The 18,631-nt window shown below is 50.8% G+C and overlaps 1 protein-coding gene across 1 annotated transcript in view; it reads left to right on the forward strand.

The window, feature by feature from the left end:
* Positions 1-209: 209 nt before the first annotated feature.
* Positions 210-18,631, forward strand: part of Zan (zonadhesin) — an 84,305-nt gene continuing 65,883 nt past the window's right edge. Inside the window, 19 exon segments of the mRNA XM_075974048.1 lie at positions 210-281; positions 1,379-1,424; positions 2,497-2,643; positions 2,777-3,048; positions 3,404-3,491; positions 5,185-5,337; positions 7,373-7,537; positions 8,325-8,416; positions 8,987-9,065; positions 9,184-9,330; positions 10,175-10,446; positions 11,026-11,152; positions 11,772-13,013; positions 13,016-13,096; positions 13,751-13,935; positions 16,437-16,578; positions 16,809-16,925; positions 17,983-18,107; positions 18,330-18,475. Of these exon segments, the coding sequence (XP_075830163.1) occupies positions 210-281; positions 1,379-1,424; positions 2,497-2,643; positions 2,777-3,048; positions 3,404-3,491; positions 5,185-5,337; positions 7,373-7,537; positions 8,325-8,416; positions 8,987-9,065; positions 9,184-9,330; positions 10,175-10,446; positions 11,026-11,152; positions 11,772-13,013; positions 13,016-13,096; positions 13,751-13,935; positions 16,437-16,578; positions 16,809-16,925; positions 17,983-18,107; positions 18,330-18,475 (3,698 nt within the window).

Below are 18,631 nucleotides of genomic sequence, written 5' to 3' on the forward strand. Positions count from 1 at the left end.
CTTCTTCTTTTCCCTCTCTTTCTCTCCATAACCCTTCTGTTGGTTTTCCAGTGTAACTCTGGTAACTTTAACTTCCCAGGGACTTCTTTAATTCTGTGATTTTTTTTAATGGCAAGGTGACAAGAGAGGAGGGCCAGGTGTTTATAAAGTGGCTGGGGACCTTTGCCATAATCTTTCTCTCTACCTGAGGTCTACCTCCGAGGTTCCCCATGGCTCCTGTAGTTTGGACTCTGATGCTGCTGGTGGGGGCTGCTTGGGGACAAGACCAAGCACCTGACCCTGTGCGGTAAGCTGGACATGGGGACAGCAGTGACAAATGGGGCAGGGGTTTTACGGGTTGCATCTGGGGATGCCAGAGGGAGCAGGAAGGTTAATAACAAGAGGCCTAGCTAAGTATGGGAGTTGCATGTCTGCCATCTCAGCAGAGACAGGAGGATCGGGAGTTCAAGGCCAGCCTCAACCATGTGAAGCCCTGCCTCAAAATAACAAACTAAAAAAGAGAAGAGCTAAGGATGTAACTCCGTTGGTTCAGGGCCCGCACGACAAACGCAAAGCGCAGGGTTCAAGTCCCGGCGTCAAGTGAACTTGGTGTGGTGACTCAGGATGCAACACTAGCATTTGGAGGGTGGAGACAGGAGGATTGAGAGTTCAAGGTCACACTTGAGTACACATCAAGTTTAGGCAAGCCTGGGCTACAGGGGACCCTGCCTCAAAGACAGAAGACGGGGGAGAAAGGTCAGAAGAGTGGGACGGGGGAAGAGGACAACCTACTGACCAGGATGGGGAGACGTGCCAAGCCAAAAGAATTTACACTCTCCAACACCCAGGATGGGCCTAGCTGAGTTCAAGCACAAGGCAGCAAGAAAATGAAAGGTAGCTTAGGTTCCTTGAAGTTGAGTGCAGGGCTTTGGACGAGGAGCAGGTGAATTGTGGGGAATTATGACCCAAGCTGCAGATCAAAGAGGACGGGTTTCTTTGTGGGGTTTGTAAAGCATGGAGGAGGACTGGCTGTGGTGGTGCAAACTTGCAATCCTAGCACTAGGGATGAGGGAGGCAGGAGGATTGAAAGCTTGAGGCTAGCCTGGGCTACTCATCCAAAGACCTTTGATTCTAAAAGGGTATGGTAGTGAACTCCTGTAATTCCAATACTCAGAAGGTGGAGGCAGGAGAATTATGAACGTAAGTTATCCTCAGTTCTACAGGGAGCTCGAGGCTAGGCTGGGTTACGTGAGACCCTGTGTCAAAAGAAAGGAAGGAAGGAAGGAAAGAAGGAAGGAAAAAAGAAATAGTATTAAAATATAATCATAGTCTTATGATAATTTTAATAATAACAAAGGCAATGTGTTTTGCTTTCTGGAAACCAATCCCAAGGAGACAGAACTCTTCAGACTGGAAACCGATGGTGCGCACTTCGAGGGAGAGCTGTGAGTCGGAACCAGGGCTGCTCGGGCACCTTTCTCTCCTCACGCTCAGTGTTCCCACCCGGAACTCCAGTCCCTAGCACAGGGCTTGTTGTCAGGGCACAACACAGGATAAATGTGCTAAGGGTGGCTTCTAAACAGCCAAGGGCGGAGGGAACAGTGGAGAAACTGTCAACTCCACCTCAAAGATTCCCGTTCAGATGAAATATGACAGGCACGTTGGATATGGTGGCACAGGACTGTCATCCCAGCAATGGGGAAGCCAAAGCAGGAGGGTCATAAGTTCAGATCCAGCCTGGGCTGCACAGTAACAAGACCTTGTCTCAGAATTACAAAACAATTGGCTAGGTATTGGAGTGCATACCTGTGAGCTCTCAGGAGGTTGAGGCAGAAGGATCCGGAGTTCAAGGCCACTTTGAACTTTCTGCGAGAATGTGAGACCTATTTAAGCAGGAGGAGGTGTGGGAGATAACTCAGTAGGGAAAGTTAGTGCTTGCTGCACAAGCATAAGGACCTGGGTTCGATCCCCAGTATCTATGTAAAAAGCTGGGTTGGGAGCACACCCTCTGGTCCCTGCAGTAGAGAGGCAGAGAGACAGAAGGACCTATCTCTAGTGTTCCCTAGCCAGTCAGAGCCCTCATCAGTGAGCCCTGGGGCATGAGAGACCCTGTTTCAAAACATTAGGTAGACTGAAGAAGACACCTGATGTTAACCACTGCTCTCTACACGTATGCACCACATTAGCATGCACTCGAGCATGCTCATGTGCACATACGCACACACCCCCAAGATAATGTAATGATAATAGCCACAATAAAACACACGCCAAGACAAGGCCTGTCTGACTAAATCAGTTCAGACTCCAGTTTGCGCTCCTTGACTTTGTCAACTACTCTTTTCCCTAGCTTTGCATTTCTCCCCAGAAGTTCTGTCTCCCGCACCTCTGCTCCGGGTGTGAATGCTTAGTGGTGGCCTTCTCTAAGCTTAGTGACCCTGCTGACCCCATCTCCTGGTGTGGCTCTGTGACCTGACCCCTGCCCTCTCCGAGGCCTCACTGAGGCTCTTTCTTCCCCAGCCATTCTCACGAAGTGTGACTTTGAAGATAACACCAGACCTTTGTGTGACTGGTCTCAAATGTCCGGGGATGATGGGGACTGGATTCGAATGACTGGACCCTCCTCCACTGGCACTTCTGGCCCCCCCGGGGGCTACCCCAATGGAGGTAATGAGTCTGAGGGAAGCCTAAAATTTGGAGGAGGACCGTGGAAAAGGGATGAAGTTGGGAGGGGACTACTGGAAGCTGAGCTGAGGGAGGGTGGAGGGGTCTCAACCTCCCCCATTCTGTCTCCCCATAGAAGGCTATTACCTGCACATGGATGCCAGCACCTTCCCTCGGGGTGGAGTGGCACGCCTGCGCAGCCCGGACATATGGGAGCAAGGCCCGCTCTGCATCCATTTCGCCTTCCACATGTTTGGGCTGTCATGGGGTGCGCAGCTCAGACTGATGCTGCTCAGGGGTCGGAGGTACCACCGGCCCAACGTGCTCTGGAAATATGTGAATACCCAGAGTCCCTCCTGGATGCCCACCACGGTCACCGTGCCAGCGGATCGTGATATACCGAGCTGGGTGAGGCTGAGAGCAGATCTAGAGATTTGGGAGAGAAGGGTCTGGAAGAAGGGGCCTAGGAAGGTAGGCAATGGCAAAGAGGGGATCCAGAGGGCACACATGGAGCCTTCTTGCAGCAAGCCTGGTGGCCTGAGTTCAGTCTCCAGGACCCATATGGTAGAAGGCTAGAGCCAACTCCCAAGACGTCCTCTGACTCTTCCATCTGTGCCATGTGCTATAAATGAATGTAGTTTTTAAAAAGAGACCTGGATCCCCAGTCATCTGAATTCGGGGTGGACATCAGCAGCCGCAGCAGAGAAGGGAATCCAACCATGTGACTCACAGGGTCAGGGTCTCTTTGTTCCTAACTCCGCAGCTGATGTTTGAGGGCGTGAGGGGCAATACCGCCTACCTGGACATCTCTCTGGATGGCCTCTCTATCCGGAAGGGCACCTGCAATCGGAGTGAGTTCCCGTCCCTCTCGGGCGCCTCTCCCTCTCCTGACCCCTGTCAAACTTTCCGAAGTAGGGGTAAGACAGCTCAGCGACCTGGACCCTGGTTTCTCATGAACTGAGGCTCCTGGTTTTCTGGGGCTACCTCACCCCAGACCCCTGGCTCCTAAAGCAGTCACTCTGTAAGAGGTCCCCTTTCGAGATGGAGTTGTAGGGGATATCCGGTCTACAGTGACTGACCAGGACACATGACCACAGGCTGGTCTATGTTAGCACTGGAAAGCCCATGTGTCCAGAAACCCTTGGTGGGGTGGGAGCTGTGTCTTAGTCGGTAGAGCACATGCCCAGCATGCACACAGCCTGGGTTCCATCCCCAGCTCTGCATTCAACAGGTGTAGTGTGAGACACTTTTAATCCCAGAATTCTGGAGGCAGAGGCAGGAGGGTCCCAAGTTCAAGGTCATCCTGGCCTACACAGCCCAGGGCCTCATTCCACGCTGTCTCCAAAACAAAATTAGCCTTTGGTTCTATGAAAACCTGAATGTGAAGTCACTGTAGGTGTTAGTCCCATCCTACTAATGACTCTGATACATACAGAATGGCCCTTTGAAACTGACTGGAAAGGAAAAATCCAGAAGCTATAAAGGGAAAACTCATCAAACATGGGGCCTAGGCCAGATGCTCCACAAACATAATTCAATTTACAGCTTCACACAGAGCTGATTCCCAGGTTACTGAGAGATTCCAGGTTATGGAATCTGGGCCAAGAGTGGCATTCATGGGCAATAAGAGAGAGGTGGGCCTCATTTTAGAGCCTTGAGAGTGAACCTCGGAGTTCAGACCCCAAGCGGAGGCATTTTTTTCCTATGGCAGAAAACTCATTCCTTTTGATATTGGGGTTTAACCAGGGCTTTGTGTATACTGGGCAAATGCTCTACCACTGAGTCATGCCCCCAGCTTCTCACTGGAGATTTCTGGCCAAGGACCTTACCTCTGAACAATGGCCTCAGTCCCTCACTGGAAGGTCTTAGGAAAATTTACTGCTGAGCCCTGTCCTAAGCCCCATATGGGAGCATTTTAGATAAGTGTCCTGTGGCTACAATGCACTCTTAGCATTTGTTTTTAATAAATGGGCTTCTTTAAAAATATATATGACTTATTTTTATTTCATGTTCATCGATCTTCTGCCCAAATGTATGTCTGTGTGAGGATGTCTTGGAGCTGACATTAAAGTTGAGTGTGAGCTGCCAGATGGGTGCTGGGAACTGAACCCAGGTGCCCTGGAAGAGCAGCCAGTGCTCTCAATCCCTCTTAGCCTTTCAATGGGGAATTCTAGGCAGGTGTTCTATTGCTACGACCCACTTTCCCACTGAGGGATCCTAGGCAGGTCCTTTACTACTGAACCATGCCCCTAGAGCCTCACTGGGGGATTCTAGGTAGGTAGGTGCTCTACCACTGAGCCACACCCCAGCCCTTCACTGGGAGATTCTAGGCAGGGGCTCTACCACTGAGCCACACCCCAGCCCCTCACTGGGAGATTCTAGGCAGGGGCTCTACCACTGAGCCACACCCCAGCACCTCACTGGGGGATTCTAGGCAGGTGCGCTGCCATTGAGCCACACCCCAGCCCCTCACTGGGGGATTCTAGACAGGGGCTCTACCACTGAGCCACACCCCAGCCCCTTCTCTTCTTTCCCCTCTCTCAGTATGCATGTCCCAGATGTGCAACTTTGATGCTCTAAACAATCTCTGTGGCTGGAGCTGGGTCCCAACTGCCACTGGGGCCAAGTGGACTCAGAAGAAGGGATCATCGGGGATACTGGGTGTGGGACCTGATGACGACTTCTCTAGCCCTGGCAGTGAGTATTGAACATATCCCTTGACTGTCTGGGCTCCTGTGACCTCTACATCTCCTACAGTAGCACTCCTAGGTCAGGCTAGGTGAAGCCCAGCATCCCCAAGCTTCTTTCAGCTCGGAGATCATGACAAGAAGCATGATTTCGGGCTGGAGAGACTGCTCAGCGGTTAAGAACACTGATTACTCTTCCAGAAGACCTGGGTTCAATTCCCAGCACCCACACGGCAGGTCACAACTCTCTGTAACTTCAATTCCAGGGGATCTGGCACCCCCACACAGACATGCATGCAGGCAAAACAAGAATGCACGTAAAAATAAGTAAATCATTTAAACAAATCATTTTTTAAAAGAAGCATGATTTTAAGTACTTTCCAGTTCCCCCCCCTTCCACTGCCACGACGGCTGCTGAGCAGCCTCGGCACAGCCAGCTCCTTACCTCCTTCCTTGGCATCTTCTGTTCTTCATTCATCCAGTTATCCATCTGGCATTTACTGAGTAGCTACCTTGTACAGTATCCCAGAAACTTGAGAATCAGTGTGTAAAACCAGCAAGGAGCCAGGTATGAAGGTATATGCCTGTAACCCCGGCACTCAGGAGGCTGAGGCAAGAGGAGGTGAGGTTCAAGAACTGCCTAGTCTACACAGCAAGTTCAAGTACAGCCTGGGCTAGACAAAAAATAAGGGCTAGGGATGTAGGTCAGGGGTAATGTACTTGCTTAGCATGCACAAGGCCATGGGTTTCATTCTCAGTGCTACGGAAAGAAGAGAGAGGTAGGGAAGGGGGGAAAAGAAAGGAAGGAAGGGAGCTGGGCAGTGGTGGCGCCTTTAATTCCAGCACTTGGGAGGCAGAGGCAGGGGGATCTCTGTGAGTTCGAGGTTTACAAGGCCTGGTCTACAAGAACTAGTTCCAGGACAAACAAAACAAAAAGGGGTGGGAGGGAAGGAGAGAGGGAGGCATGGTGATAATATATCCGTAACCCAAGCACTTGGGAGGCCAAGGCAGGAAGATTGTGAGTTCAGGCCAGCCGAGCCTGGTCAGCACACTCTGCCATGTGGATTTCCTGCTGAGAAGCTGCTGTCTGGAACAGCAAGGTCTGATGAGGACTCTGAGGAAGTCTTGCAGTCTTTTAAGCCAAAATGTTCCTTCCCATTCATTCCATGGTGATCCCTTCTGCCTTCCCCCCTTCCTGTCCTCCTGCCTGGGAGATCTCTTCCGGTTTCCGCTATCCTCTACTTTTTTTGTGTCTCACACGAGGCCCTCTTCTTCATCGCCACATAGTTCTGGGAGGTTTACCTTCTAGAAAATTCCTCAGCCTCCTATTCCCTTTCATGTGAAACCCCTGGTAAATCCCCTCTGGACCCTTTAGCCTTTAACATTACGTCCCAAATCAGTAGTGTTAGTGGTGGTCGGTTGGGTTTTTAATCTTTGCTTTGAGTTCCAATCTCCGGCCTCGGCTCCCAAAGTGCCGGTTGAAACTCCAGGCTCCAGCAAGCCTGGCCGTTTCTTCCTTACTTTCTACTCCTCTTCCTTGCTTTCTCCTTTGCTTTTTATCACTACCCTCCTCTTCTGTTTTCCTGACACCTGCTCTTTTTCTTGGTTTCTTGGCCTCCCTCAGCCCAAGGCTCTCAGGGAGCCAATGGGCGTTGGACATGAGTACGCAGGCAAGTACGAACCTCCACAGCACACCCTACTCCCTCTCCCCTTGGTTACTAGTTGCATCACTAAGCGAAGCTCAGAATGATTGGCTGTCTGGCTAAGATTGAGAGCCCTGAAGAGTCAGCACTAAAGAGACAAGATTGTGTGGCTGTTTTTGCGAGGATGTTTGCAGTTACTATAGCGACACCAGGTCTTTACACAGTCCAAGCACTCTGCCAGGCGTGACTGGGTGTAAGCCCCTCACCGCTGCCACATTCTAAGGCGGCAGTTGGAGTTCCCCAAGGCCAAATCCCTTTCTTCCCCAAGTCCCTACGCCTTCGTTTGCTTACTGCCTCCCCTCCATCCCAACCATTTTACTTCACTGACTTTCTCATTTGCAGGTGGCTACTACATGCTCCTGGACCCTACGAATGCAAGACCAGGACAGAAAGCTGTACTTCTGAGTCCCCTGAGCCATTCCAGTGGCTGCCTGACCCTGTCTTTCCAATACATAATGCGCGGCCTGTCTCCTGGCGAAGGCCTTTTTGCCTATGCTTCATTCTTAGGTTAGAGGAGATGGTTGACCAGGGCGCGTCTGGGAGGGTTGGATTGATGGGGAAATAAGGAGGAATATCTCTTCAGGATCTAGGAAAACTCAATGTACTGTGAGACTGTTCCATGTTTTAGAAATGAGAAGGGCTCTGGATTCTAGAAAGTAAAAGCTCTGCCAGTCATGGTGGGCCATGTCTATAACCATAGCACTTGGGATGGATGGACAGAAGACTAGAAAGCCAAGGCCTTTGCTACAAAGTGTGTTTGAAGCCAACCTATTCTACAGGAGACTGTCAAATAAACAGAAGCAAACCAGTCAGGCAGTTCAGATATTAAAGTGCTTGTCACACAAATTTGAGGACCTGACTCCCATGCCCAACACCCATGAAGAAAGCTAAACATAGTAACACTTGCTTACAATCCCAGCACTGGGTAGGCAGAAACAGGATCCTTGGGGGCTCCATGGTCACCTACTGCAGCAAAAGCAAGAATGCATACTTGAGTATGTATGCACACACACAAAACAGGGGAGTGGGAGCAAGAGTGGACACGTGTGCTGTGCACACACACACAAAGCAGGAGAGGCACGAGATGTAGATAGATAGATAGATAGATGATAGATAGGTGATTGATAGATAGATGATAGATAGGTGAGAGGGGAGAGAGAGAGAGGGAGAGGGAGAGGGAGGCTAGGGGATTGCTTGCATCTGGAGGAATATTGCCCTAGAGTTCCCCATGCAACTTGTCCTTCACTCCAAGTCCCCATAAACTTCCTTCTCTTCTGTGTTTTCTCCATTTTAGGCAACATCCGGAAACACACTCTCTTCTCAGGACACCATGCACTCAACTGGCAGTCTGTGTCTGTCAATTATACAGGACAGGGAATGATACAGGTACAGAGGGGCGAGGTCCTCATTAGGAGTCCTTGCGTGTGGTAGGTTCTCGTAGGGTTGGGTGAGCTGAGGGTCTTGGCATCAGGAAAAGGCTCTCGGTCTTAATGGAAATGCCAGATGGGAGGTTTCTTCTCCTGTCAAGGTGACAAAATACCCTAACAAAAGCAAATTAAGGGACAAAGGGCTCATTCTGGCTGACAGGTCGAGGGTACAGTCCACCACAGGGGGGAATTCATGGCGGCAGGAGCCTGAAGCAGCCGGTCCTGTCCTACCCACAATCAGGAAGCAGAGAGTGCTTGCTGCTGTTCAGCTTCCTCTCACCACCAGTACAGTCCAGGATCCCAGCCAGGAAAGGGCACCTTCCACGGTGGGTGGGTTTCCCCACCTCAAAGAACACAACCAAGTTAATCCCCCAATAGGCACGTCCTAAGGCCTGTCTACCAAGGTGACTTTAGAGTTCGTCAAGTTGGTGGTTAATCCTAGCCTTTGTAAGAGGACTGGAGGATTGGGGTGGGGCATGCAGGGTTGAGAGGCCGGATCACTCCAAGCCTATTCTCCTCTTCTTTTCAGTTCATAGTGGTGGGTGTGTTTGGAGAGAAGCCAGAGCCAGCAATAGCCGTGGATTCCATCAGCATTTCTCCCTGTGGGGGTAAAAACAGACCTCGGAAACCCCTGTTGAGTTAGGGGTTGGAATAATGGGTGTCGGGGGTGGGTGGGGGTGGGTGGGCACAGTCTGTGTCTCAAATTTTCCTCTTGGAATCTGTTAGAGGGCTTTCCCCAGTGCAACTTTGAAGATAGAGTTCATCCTTTCTGTGACTGGAACCACGTGGTAGGAGATGCTGGGCACTGGAGCTGGGGGAGTAAAAGTTTCCCCACCCCCATCTCAGGACCCCCAAGAGAGTTCCCATATGGAGGTGAGGAGACTGAGGAACCCCTTGGGGTTATGGATCTTTGCATCTACATCTAAGCTAGGGACTTGGTGGTGTCATGAGGATGATGAAGAAATTACGGATGATGGGGGATGGAGGGAACAACCTCCTGCAGGTGTGGATGGATGAGAACTCAGACCCAGAAAGCAGATGATGCCAAGGATGCTCAAGACTGTGGGATCATTGCAGCCCAACAGGAAATCCAGGCTTCCCCATATGGGCATGGCTCAATTGTAGAGCAGTTGTTTAGAGTCCTCCGAAGAGGGGCTGGTGTGTGTCTTTGTGTGTATTTGTGAGCGTGTGTGTGTGTGTGTGTGTGTGTGTGCGCGCGCGCGCGCGCGCACGCGCGCGCATGCGCGCACGTGTGTGTGCATCTCAACAACAGAGCACTTGCTTAGCATGTGAAAGTCCCTAGGTTCCACCCCTGGCTTTGGGGGTAGGATGGAGAGGAGCAATAGAGTCTTTGCTCTGCCTTGAGCCCAAGACTTCAAAATCCACTGTCTTATTTTCAGCCAAGACATTTGCAGGTAATGCCAATAGAATCTGTAGACTGGGTTTCCCATGTCTTTGGGTCTTCTTCAGCTAAGAGTCAGTCCTAAAGGAGCAGAGTGTAGTTGTGAAGCCTCCATGTGATGGGAAGGCTAAGGTGGGGATATTGTAAGTTCTAGACGGGCCTGAGGTATACGACAAGACCCTGTCTTAGAAACTAAAGAAAACAGCAAAGAGAAAGTTAGGCACGACTGCAGCAAGCCGCTAGACTTGACTTGTAGGCAGAAATCAGTGTGTGTGGAGGGAAGTCTCACCTTTCTGGTTCTCTTCCTTCACCCAGGGGAACATTATATTTACTTCGATTCAGCCATGGTACCCGAGGTGGGACAGTCTGCCCGATTGGTGAGTCCACCCTTCTGTGCCCCTGGGGATGTCTGTGTGGAGTTTGCTTACCACATGTACGGCCTTGGAGAAGGTACCACGCTCAAGCTCCTGTTGGGGAGTCCTGCGGGCAGTTCTCCCATTTCTCTATGGAAACGTGTTGGGTCTCAGAGCATTGGCTGGGTGAACAGCTCTGTCACCATCCTTAAGGGACATCAACAGCCCATGGAGGTGAGAGATGGAGAGTGGACCTTGTATGTGTCTGGGGGTGGGGCTTAGTAAGGGGGTCCATAACTAAGGGGGTGGGTGATAAACTGAGTTAGGAAGGTGATACGTTAGTTCTCTTGGGCACCCGACAGGAGCACCTTATGCAGGGAGAGGATTATTTTGACTCAGGATTTTTTTTTGGTGGGGGGAGGGTATAGCCCATCATGGTGGGAAAGGCGCGTTAGCTGGGCTCATTCTTCATGAGCTTGCTGAGTGGCTTGTAAAGATCACAAAGCAGGGACCAGCACCCAAAGCAAGGTCAGGCTACAGTCATCAAAGGCCTGTCTCCCAGTGGCCTATATCTGAAAGGTCCTACAACCTCTCAAAACAGTGCCACTAGATGGGGACCAAGTATGCTAACACATGCCTGCATGGGGCATTTCAGAGTCAGGTTATAAGGGGGGAGGAACCCAGAGAAGAGGCGGACTTAAGGCTCCAGAGGCTGGGGGTCTGATGGATGGTAGAGGACAGGCACTGTGGAGTGTTTGAGTTTCTGGGGATTTATTTTCCTGTTCTTCTTCCTTTGTCCTCCATTGCCTTCAGTTGCTTCTTGAGGCCACCCAGGGGACCAGCACTGCCTTTGTCATCGCTGTGAATTACATCTTGATCAGTCATGGACCGTGTCGGGCTAAGATAAAACTCGAGGGCCCAGCTTCTTCCCTGTTCCCTGGTATGAGGACTAGAACCTAGTGGTTCAGACTTGCCAGGCAGGCTCACTCTAGTGCTGAATCACACCCTGGCTTCGCACTAGAGGATTCTAGGCAAGGGCCCTACCACTGAGCCATGGTGCCAGCCCCTCACCAGGGGAATCCTGGGAAAGTTCTTTCCTGCTGAACTTGTTTTGTTTTCCCTGTAAGACAGGCGATCACAATGCAGCCCAGTTGGCCTCAAACTTGTGATCCTTTTGCCTCAATGTCAGGTGGGGCCCCATGATGGAGTCTTTGACGGCCAGATCCACACCGTTCCTTCTCTAGTGGTGTTGAAGGCAGGACCTATCTCCTGCTCAGTTTTGTGATTCCTGTACCTGGCACCATGTCAGGTGCTTTGGGAACTCTGCCTCTTGAGTAAGAGAGTGAAGGTTGGGGATTGGGAACAGAAATAGGGGTGACTAAGTGCCCCCATGAGCCCACCCACTCCTATTTGGGTGAGTGAAAGAGAGGTGGTCTAATTTTAATGAATTTACAGGGGCTTGTTTTTCTTTGTAGCATTCTCACACATGGAGACTCCTTCCGGTTCTCTGAGTCCACCTATTGGCTCTTCTGAAACCATGGTCCCTATCCTCCCCATAGAAATAACCACTGTCTCCACTGAAGAGACCATGGCCTCCACAGAAAGAATCAGTGTCCCTCCTGAGGAGACAATTGCTCCCACAACAGTGGTCACTGCTGCCACAGAAGTGGTCACTGCAGAAGAGAGCACTGTCTCTCCTGAAGAGGACATTTTCCCTCCTGAGGAGATCATCCCTACAGAAGTAACCACTGTCCCTCCTGAACAGACCAGCGTCCCTCCTGAGGAGACCACCACCTCTCCAGAAGTGACCACTCTCACTGCAGAAGCGACCACTGTCACTGCAGAAGCGACCACTGTCACTGCAGAAGCGACCACTGTCACTGCAGAAGCGACCACTGTCTCTCATGAAGAGACCAGCGTCCCTCCTGAGGAGACCACCACCTCTCCAGAAGTGACCACTGTCACTGCAGAAGCGACCACTGTCACTGCAGAAGCGACCACTGTCACTGCAGAAGCGACCACTGTCACTGCAGAAGCGACCACTGTCACTGCAGAAGTGACCACTGTCTCTCATGAAGAGACCAGCGTCCCTCCTGAGGAGACCACCACCTCTCCAGAAGTGACCACTGTCTCCACAGCAGTGGTCACTGCTGCCACAGAAGTTACCACTGTCACTTCAGAAGTGACCACTGTCTCTCATGAAGAGACCAGCGTCCCTCCTGAGGAGACCACCACCTCTCCAGAAGTGACCACTGTCTCCACAGCAGTGGTCACTGCTGCCACAGAAGTGACCACTGTCACTTCAGAAGTGACCACTGTCTCTCATAAAGAGACCAGCGTCACTCCTGAGGAGACCACCACCTCTCCAGAAGTGACCACTGTCCCCACAGCAGTGGTCACTGCTGCCACAGAAGTGACCACTGTCACTACAGAAGCGACCACTGTCACTGCAGAAGTGACCACTGTCTCTCATAAAGAGACCAGCGTCCCTCCTGAGGAGACCACCACCTCTCCAGAAGTGACCACTGTCTCCACAGCAGTGGTCACTGCTGCCACAGAAGTGACCACTGTCACTACAGAAGCGACCACTGTCACTACAGAAGTGACCACCGTCTCTCCTGAAGAGACCAGCGTCCCTCCTGAGGAGACCAGTGTCCCTCCTGAGGAGACTGCCACCCCTCCTGAAGGGACCACTGTCCCTCCTGAGGAGATTGCCACCCCTCCTGAAGCGACTATTGTCCCCAATGAAGAGACGACTGTCTTTGCAGAGCAATTTACTCCCATTCAAATGCCCACAACAGGTAAACACCCTGTCCAAGCCCGTCACAGGTTCCAGGTGTCTTGATGATTGGCATGGCCCTGGCTACAGGTATAACTACGACAGGTATGAAGTGGGAAGAGCATGGCCTGGAGCTCTCTGTAGAAGACAATGAGGAGATTAGGGAGGGAGGTACTTGACGTAAAAGGCACACACAGACTGCAGATACACTAGCCACAAACCGAATCATCCTCAGCTCCCTTCCCTCTTTTCTTCCTTCTCCTGACTCCATTCTCTTTCCCACCCTTCTTGCCTTCCTGTCTTCCTACATAGCTCAGGCTAGCCACAAATTTGATGATCTCCTTGCCTTGGTCTCCAGAATAATTACAGGCACGTACCACCACACCTGACCTGGACCTGAATATTTCACATCAGTGGAACCATATAACATATTTGTGAGCACAATGTCTTCAAGATGTCGACCTCATTACAACATTGGTCAGAACTTTTTGTTTTTGAGACAAGGTCCTGTTATGTAGCTCGGGCTGGCCTCAAATCCACTATGGAGCTGGCCTTGAATCCTTGGCAGTCTTTCTATCTCGGCTTCCCACAGACACCACCATCCATGCCCAGCTATTTCACTCTTATTTTTAATGGAAGGATAAAGGCAGGCTTTCTTAGAAAAGAACTGGAGTTCAGAGTAGGAGAGAGACAGGGAGGCTCTGGGACCGGAGGCAGCTGTGCAATGGAAGCCTGATGAAGGCTGTGCTTTCCTTCCAGAGAGTTGCCCTCCAAATGCCCACTTGGAATTGTGTGCATGCCTTGCATCCTGTGAGAACCCCAAGCCCCACTGCCACGCCCCCTGCAGAATTGGCTGTGTCTGCAATCCTGGATTTTTGTTTAGGAACTATCAATGTATTAATGCTTCTTCCTGCAATTGCTTCTATAGCAACAAATATTATAAGGTATGACTCCGGGGATGCCCAAATTTCCAAAGGGGAACTGATGCCAGAACACCTTGGATCTCGTGCCCCTGCTTTCTCTCTGTGTGAGAAGAGGCTAGAAAGTTCCAGGGTATAGGCTAGAAGGATTGGTTATAAAATGGGAGAGCCATCCATTTAGCACTGGCTTTGGTTTTACAGTGCTGAGGATGGAGCCAAGGACAGCCTGCATTCTAGGGAAGTGATCTGCCAAGGACCCACAGTCCAACTCTTCACTAGGGGATTTTGAACAGGCACTTTACCACTGAGTCACACCCCAGCCCCTCACTGGGGGATTCTAGGCAGGGGCACTACCACTGAGCCACACCCCAGCCCCTCACTGGGGGATTCTAGGCAGGGGCTCTACCACTGAGTCACACCCCAGCCCCTCACTGGGGGATTCTAGGCAGGTGCTCTACCACTGAGCAACACCCCAACCCCTCACTGGGGGATTCTAGGCAGGGGCTCTACCACTGAGTCACACCCCAGCCCCTCACTGGGGGATTCTAGGCAGGTGCTCTACCATTGAGCCACACCCCAGCCCCTCACTGGGGGATTCTAGGCAGGGGATCTACCACTGAAGCACACTCCCAGTCCCTTACTGGTGGGCTTTAGGATAGTGCTCTGCCACTAATTACATTGCCAGAGCTCAGTCACTAAGGTATGGCTGGTGACTAGCATAATAGACAGATCTAGAGTTAGGTAGCAGAGCTGGGACATGGATGCAGCATGCATCCTCTGCATGACCTTGGGAATGTTTATCTTGTTAAATCTGTTTCCCATGGCTATAATATGCACAGTAAGACCTACATTTGTATTTATTTAGTTTTTATTTTATTTTTTTAATTTTAATAAAATTATTATTTATTTTACAATCCATTACCCCTCCATTTCTATTTAGGAAAAGACGGGTCTTCCATGAGTATCAACAGCATATGGAATACTAAGTTCCAGTAAGATTATCTCCTCATGTATTAAGGCTGGGCAGGGTGACCCAGTGTGAGGAGTAGGGTCCCAAAAGACAGTAAAAGAGTCAGAGACACCCCTGTTCCCACTGTTAGGAGTCCCACAAGAGGGCCAAGCTACACAACTATCACATTTTTGGTTCTTTTTAGAGATAGGGTTTCTCTGTAGCTTTGGAGCCTGTCCTGGATCTCACTCTGTAGACCAGGCTGGCCTCAAACTCACAGAGATCACCTGCCTCTGCCACCCAAGAACTGGGATTAAAATGGTGTGCCACCACTGCCTGACTCATTTAGTTTCTTTTGAGATACAAGTCTCATATGTCCCAGGCGGACCTTCAGCTCCTCAACATCTGCTTTTTCTCCTCCACCTTCCACATACTGGGTTCCAGCTGTGCAGCGTTAAGGATCGAACCTAGGATTTTGAGCCTGTCAGACAAGTCCCTGAGCTACATCCAGGTTTTCTCCTTCTTCTGCCATGTTTCAGTTCCGACAAGAGGAGGGAAAAGCTACTCCATTTTGTTGCTGCCATTCTGGGCGGAGTCTTATTTGCTGCTCCGGGCTGTCCTGGAACTCATTTTGTAGCCCAGGCTGCCCACAGACTTGTGTCCATTCTCTTGCCTCAGTCTTCCAAATGTTGATATTATAGGTGTGCACTACTACTCTTGGCTCAAGATTCTTCTCTCCTTACCTCAGAGTATACACAGTTAGATGTTCTAGCACACACCTGTAATAATAACAGTAGAGAGATGGAGACAGGAGGATCATGAGTTCAAGATCATCCTCAGCTGGTTAAGGGAATTTAAGGCTAGCCTGGGTTACATGAGACATGGTGTAAAAAAAAAATCAACCAAAAAATTAGATTTTTTTTTGGTAAAGATATGTTTTGGTTTCATAAAATATTCTGATAAAATACTCAGGCTAAAAATAAACCTTGGGAGGTGAGGGTTTCCTGTAGCTCATAGCTTCAAGAAACAGAGCATCACTGAGAGGAAGTCAAGGCAGCAGGAATGAAAGATGGTTTTACTTTTATACTCTATCTTCAGTCAAGAGCACAGGGAGACCAGTGCATGCACGCCTAGTGCCCAGCTGGCTTTCTCCACTCTCGTGTAGTCCAGGACCAACCAGAGAATGGGGTATGCACTTTTATCAATGAAGGCAATAGGACAATACCCCCAGAGGTGTCTGCAGGCCAATGTGAGCACGCTTGAGGCAGGAGAGTTACCTGAGTTCGATGTAGTGAGAGCCTGTTTCAGAAACAAAACACAGCAGGAGGGCTGGTGGAATGGCTTAGCAGGTAAAGACCCTTGCCTCTGAGCCTCGATCCTGAGTTCCACCCCTTGGACCAGCATGGTGGAAAGAGACAACAGATTCCCCAAGAAAGTTGTTCTCTCATCTCCAGACTTGTGCCATGGCTTACGGAAACACGCGCACGCGCACACACACACACACACACACACACACACACACACACACACACACCTTAGAACTGCGGCTTTGTGACACTCCATCTGTTACCCTTAGCCTGGGGAAGAATGGTTTAGTCCCAACTGCACAGAACGGTGCCGCTGCTTGCCCGGTAGCCGGATGGAGTGTCAGATCTCCCAGTGTGCGACATACACGGTGTGCCTGCTGAAGAGTGGTGAATATGAATGCCAGCCCTATGGTAAGCACTGCCCGTCCCCACATTTGCAGGTGCTGTTCTGACCCCAGAAAGTCGTCCCTAGTGTCTTGGTAAATCAACACCCTGTCAGAGTCAGTGAGAGCCTGTGCGCCCCACATGCCTTGGGCCGTGGAGCTGGGATTGTCTCTGGGTAGGAGGGGCTGGTGTGTTGGATTCAGTCAAGCTGGACACTGGAAATAGCTTCCTAAATCTCCATTCCCTTTCTCTGGCAGGTAGTGCCACCTGCCTGGTCTATGGGGACCTTCATTTTGTCACCTTTGATGAGAGGCACATTAGCTTCACAGGAACGTGTACCTATATCTTGGCCCAGACCTGTGACAACTCCACAGGTAGGAGATTCAAGCCCGAGCGGCGGGGGTGGGGTGGGGTGGGAAGGGGTTGGGATGATAGAATAAGGGTCAGGCTTGGGGAAGGGGTTGCATTGGACCAAGGCCCTCTGGTAAGCAGCGGTTGGGCTATGCACACACACAGAGGCGGTGCTTTCAAGTCCCACAGTCCTGGGGAAAGGCCGCTGACAGTACCAACTGCCTGTTCTTGTGTCAGAGTGACAATTACTGGTAAAGGGACTCTTGCTTGAGGGTGTGGCTCAGCTGGCAGAGTGCTTGCTTAGTGGGCATGAAGCACTGGTTTCCACTCCCAGAGCCTCGTGAGTGTGGAGTGCATGCCCACCCGCACTGGGTAGGCTGAGGCAGGAGGATCAGGAGTTCAAGGTCATCTCAGCTACACAGTTTGAGACCAGCTCTGGTCTTCACAAAAAGGGTGACAAGGAGTCATGAATGAATAGGATTGCCTGAAGATGTCCTAGTCCACAGAGGGGAGACAGGAGACCATGAAAGCAGAAAATCATGCCGTGTTCCTTTCCGTTTGGGTTCTGAGTCCCTTACCAAGTCTCAGGGCCATATCATGGAACATTCTGTCTGCCTGACAGTGCCCAGTCGGGCACCACCACCAACAGGGAGTCAGAAAGCAGAGGATGGGGTGGTGCACACTTTTAACCCCAGCATTCTAGAGGCTGAGGCAGGGAGGTTGTCAGTTTCAGCTTGGGATACACAGCAAGACCACGTCTGAAAACCAACCGGCTGGGGATGTGACGCAGCTCAGTCAGCTGAGTGCTTGTTTAGCGCGCACAAAGCCCTGTCTGGGTTCCACCCCTAGCGCCACATATTGATATGAGACTGAATCCCTAGCGCCACATAAACTGGACATGGTGGCACATGTCTACAACGATACCAGCACTGGGGAGGCGAGGGCAGTACTCTCAAGAGTTCAAGTTCATTCTTAGCTAGTCTAAGCTATAATGAGACCCTGTCTGAAAACAACCAACCAACCAACCAACCAAACAAACAAACAAACGTTTGAAACATGGCCCTTCCTCTCTCCATCTAGATTCATTCTTTAAAATAACAGCAAGCACCCAAGAACGGGGAGTAGAAGGCGTATCCTCCCTGGACAAAGTCTTCATCACCCTGCCGGAGACTACCATTACCATGACCAGTGGTAGACAAACACTGGTGAGTCCCATCCTTTGCTCGTTCCTCCAGGCCAGGCTACAGTCAGCCCCACCTGTCCCACACCCTGTTAGGGATGGGCTTCAGCAAAATAATGATGGTGATGCTTCAAACCAGCCCGGGCAAAAGAAGTTGGAGGGATGCTGTGTGAGGGGTGATGTGAGAGTCTTAGGGCTCTCTCTCCTCGACCCCTGGATCACGCTCTCTGTCTCCTCTATCTGCCAGATTGGAGACCAGAGAGTCACCCTCCCGGCGATACCTTCTAATAACATCTATGTGGGTCTGAGTGGGCGATTTGTGGAGTTGAGGACGACATTTGGTTTGCGTGTAAAATGGGATGGTGACCAGCAGCTTTTTATGACTGTGCCCAGGTAAGGGAGGTAGCCTAGTTAGGAAGCTGACATTCCTCTCCCAGAATGTTCCACCCTGCACCATTCCAGTCACTCAGGGTTAATCATTTACATATGTCCTCAAAGCTGGGAAGCTTCTAACCTGAGCAACAGAAGGGAAACAGTAGGAAGTGGGGT

The sequence above is a fragment of the Microtus pennsylvanicus genome, chromosome 1 (genome assembly GCF_037038515.1).
Source record: "Microtus pennsylvanicus isolate mMicPen1 chromosome 1, mMicPen1.hap1, whole genome shotgun sequence".
Classification (NCBI taxonomy): Eukaryota; Metazoa; Chordata; class Mammalia; order Rodentia; family Cricetidae; genus Microtus; species Microtus pennsylvanicus.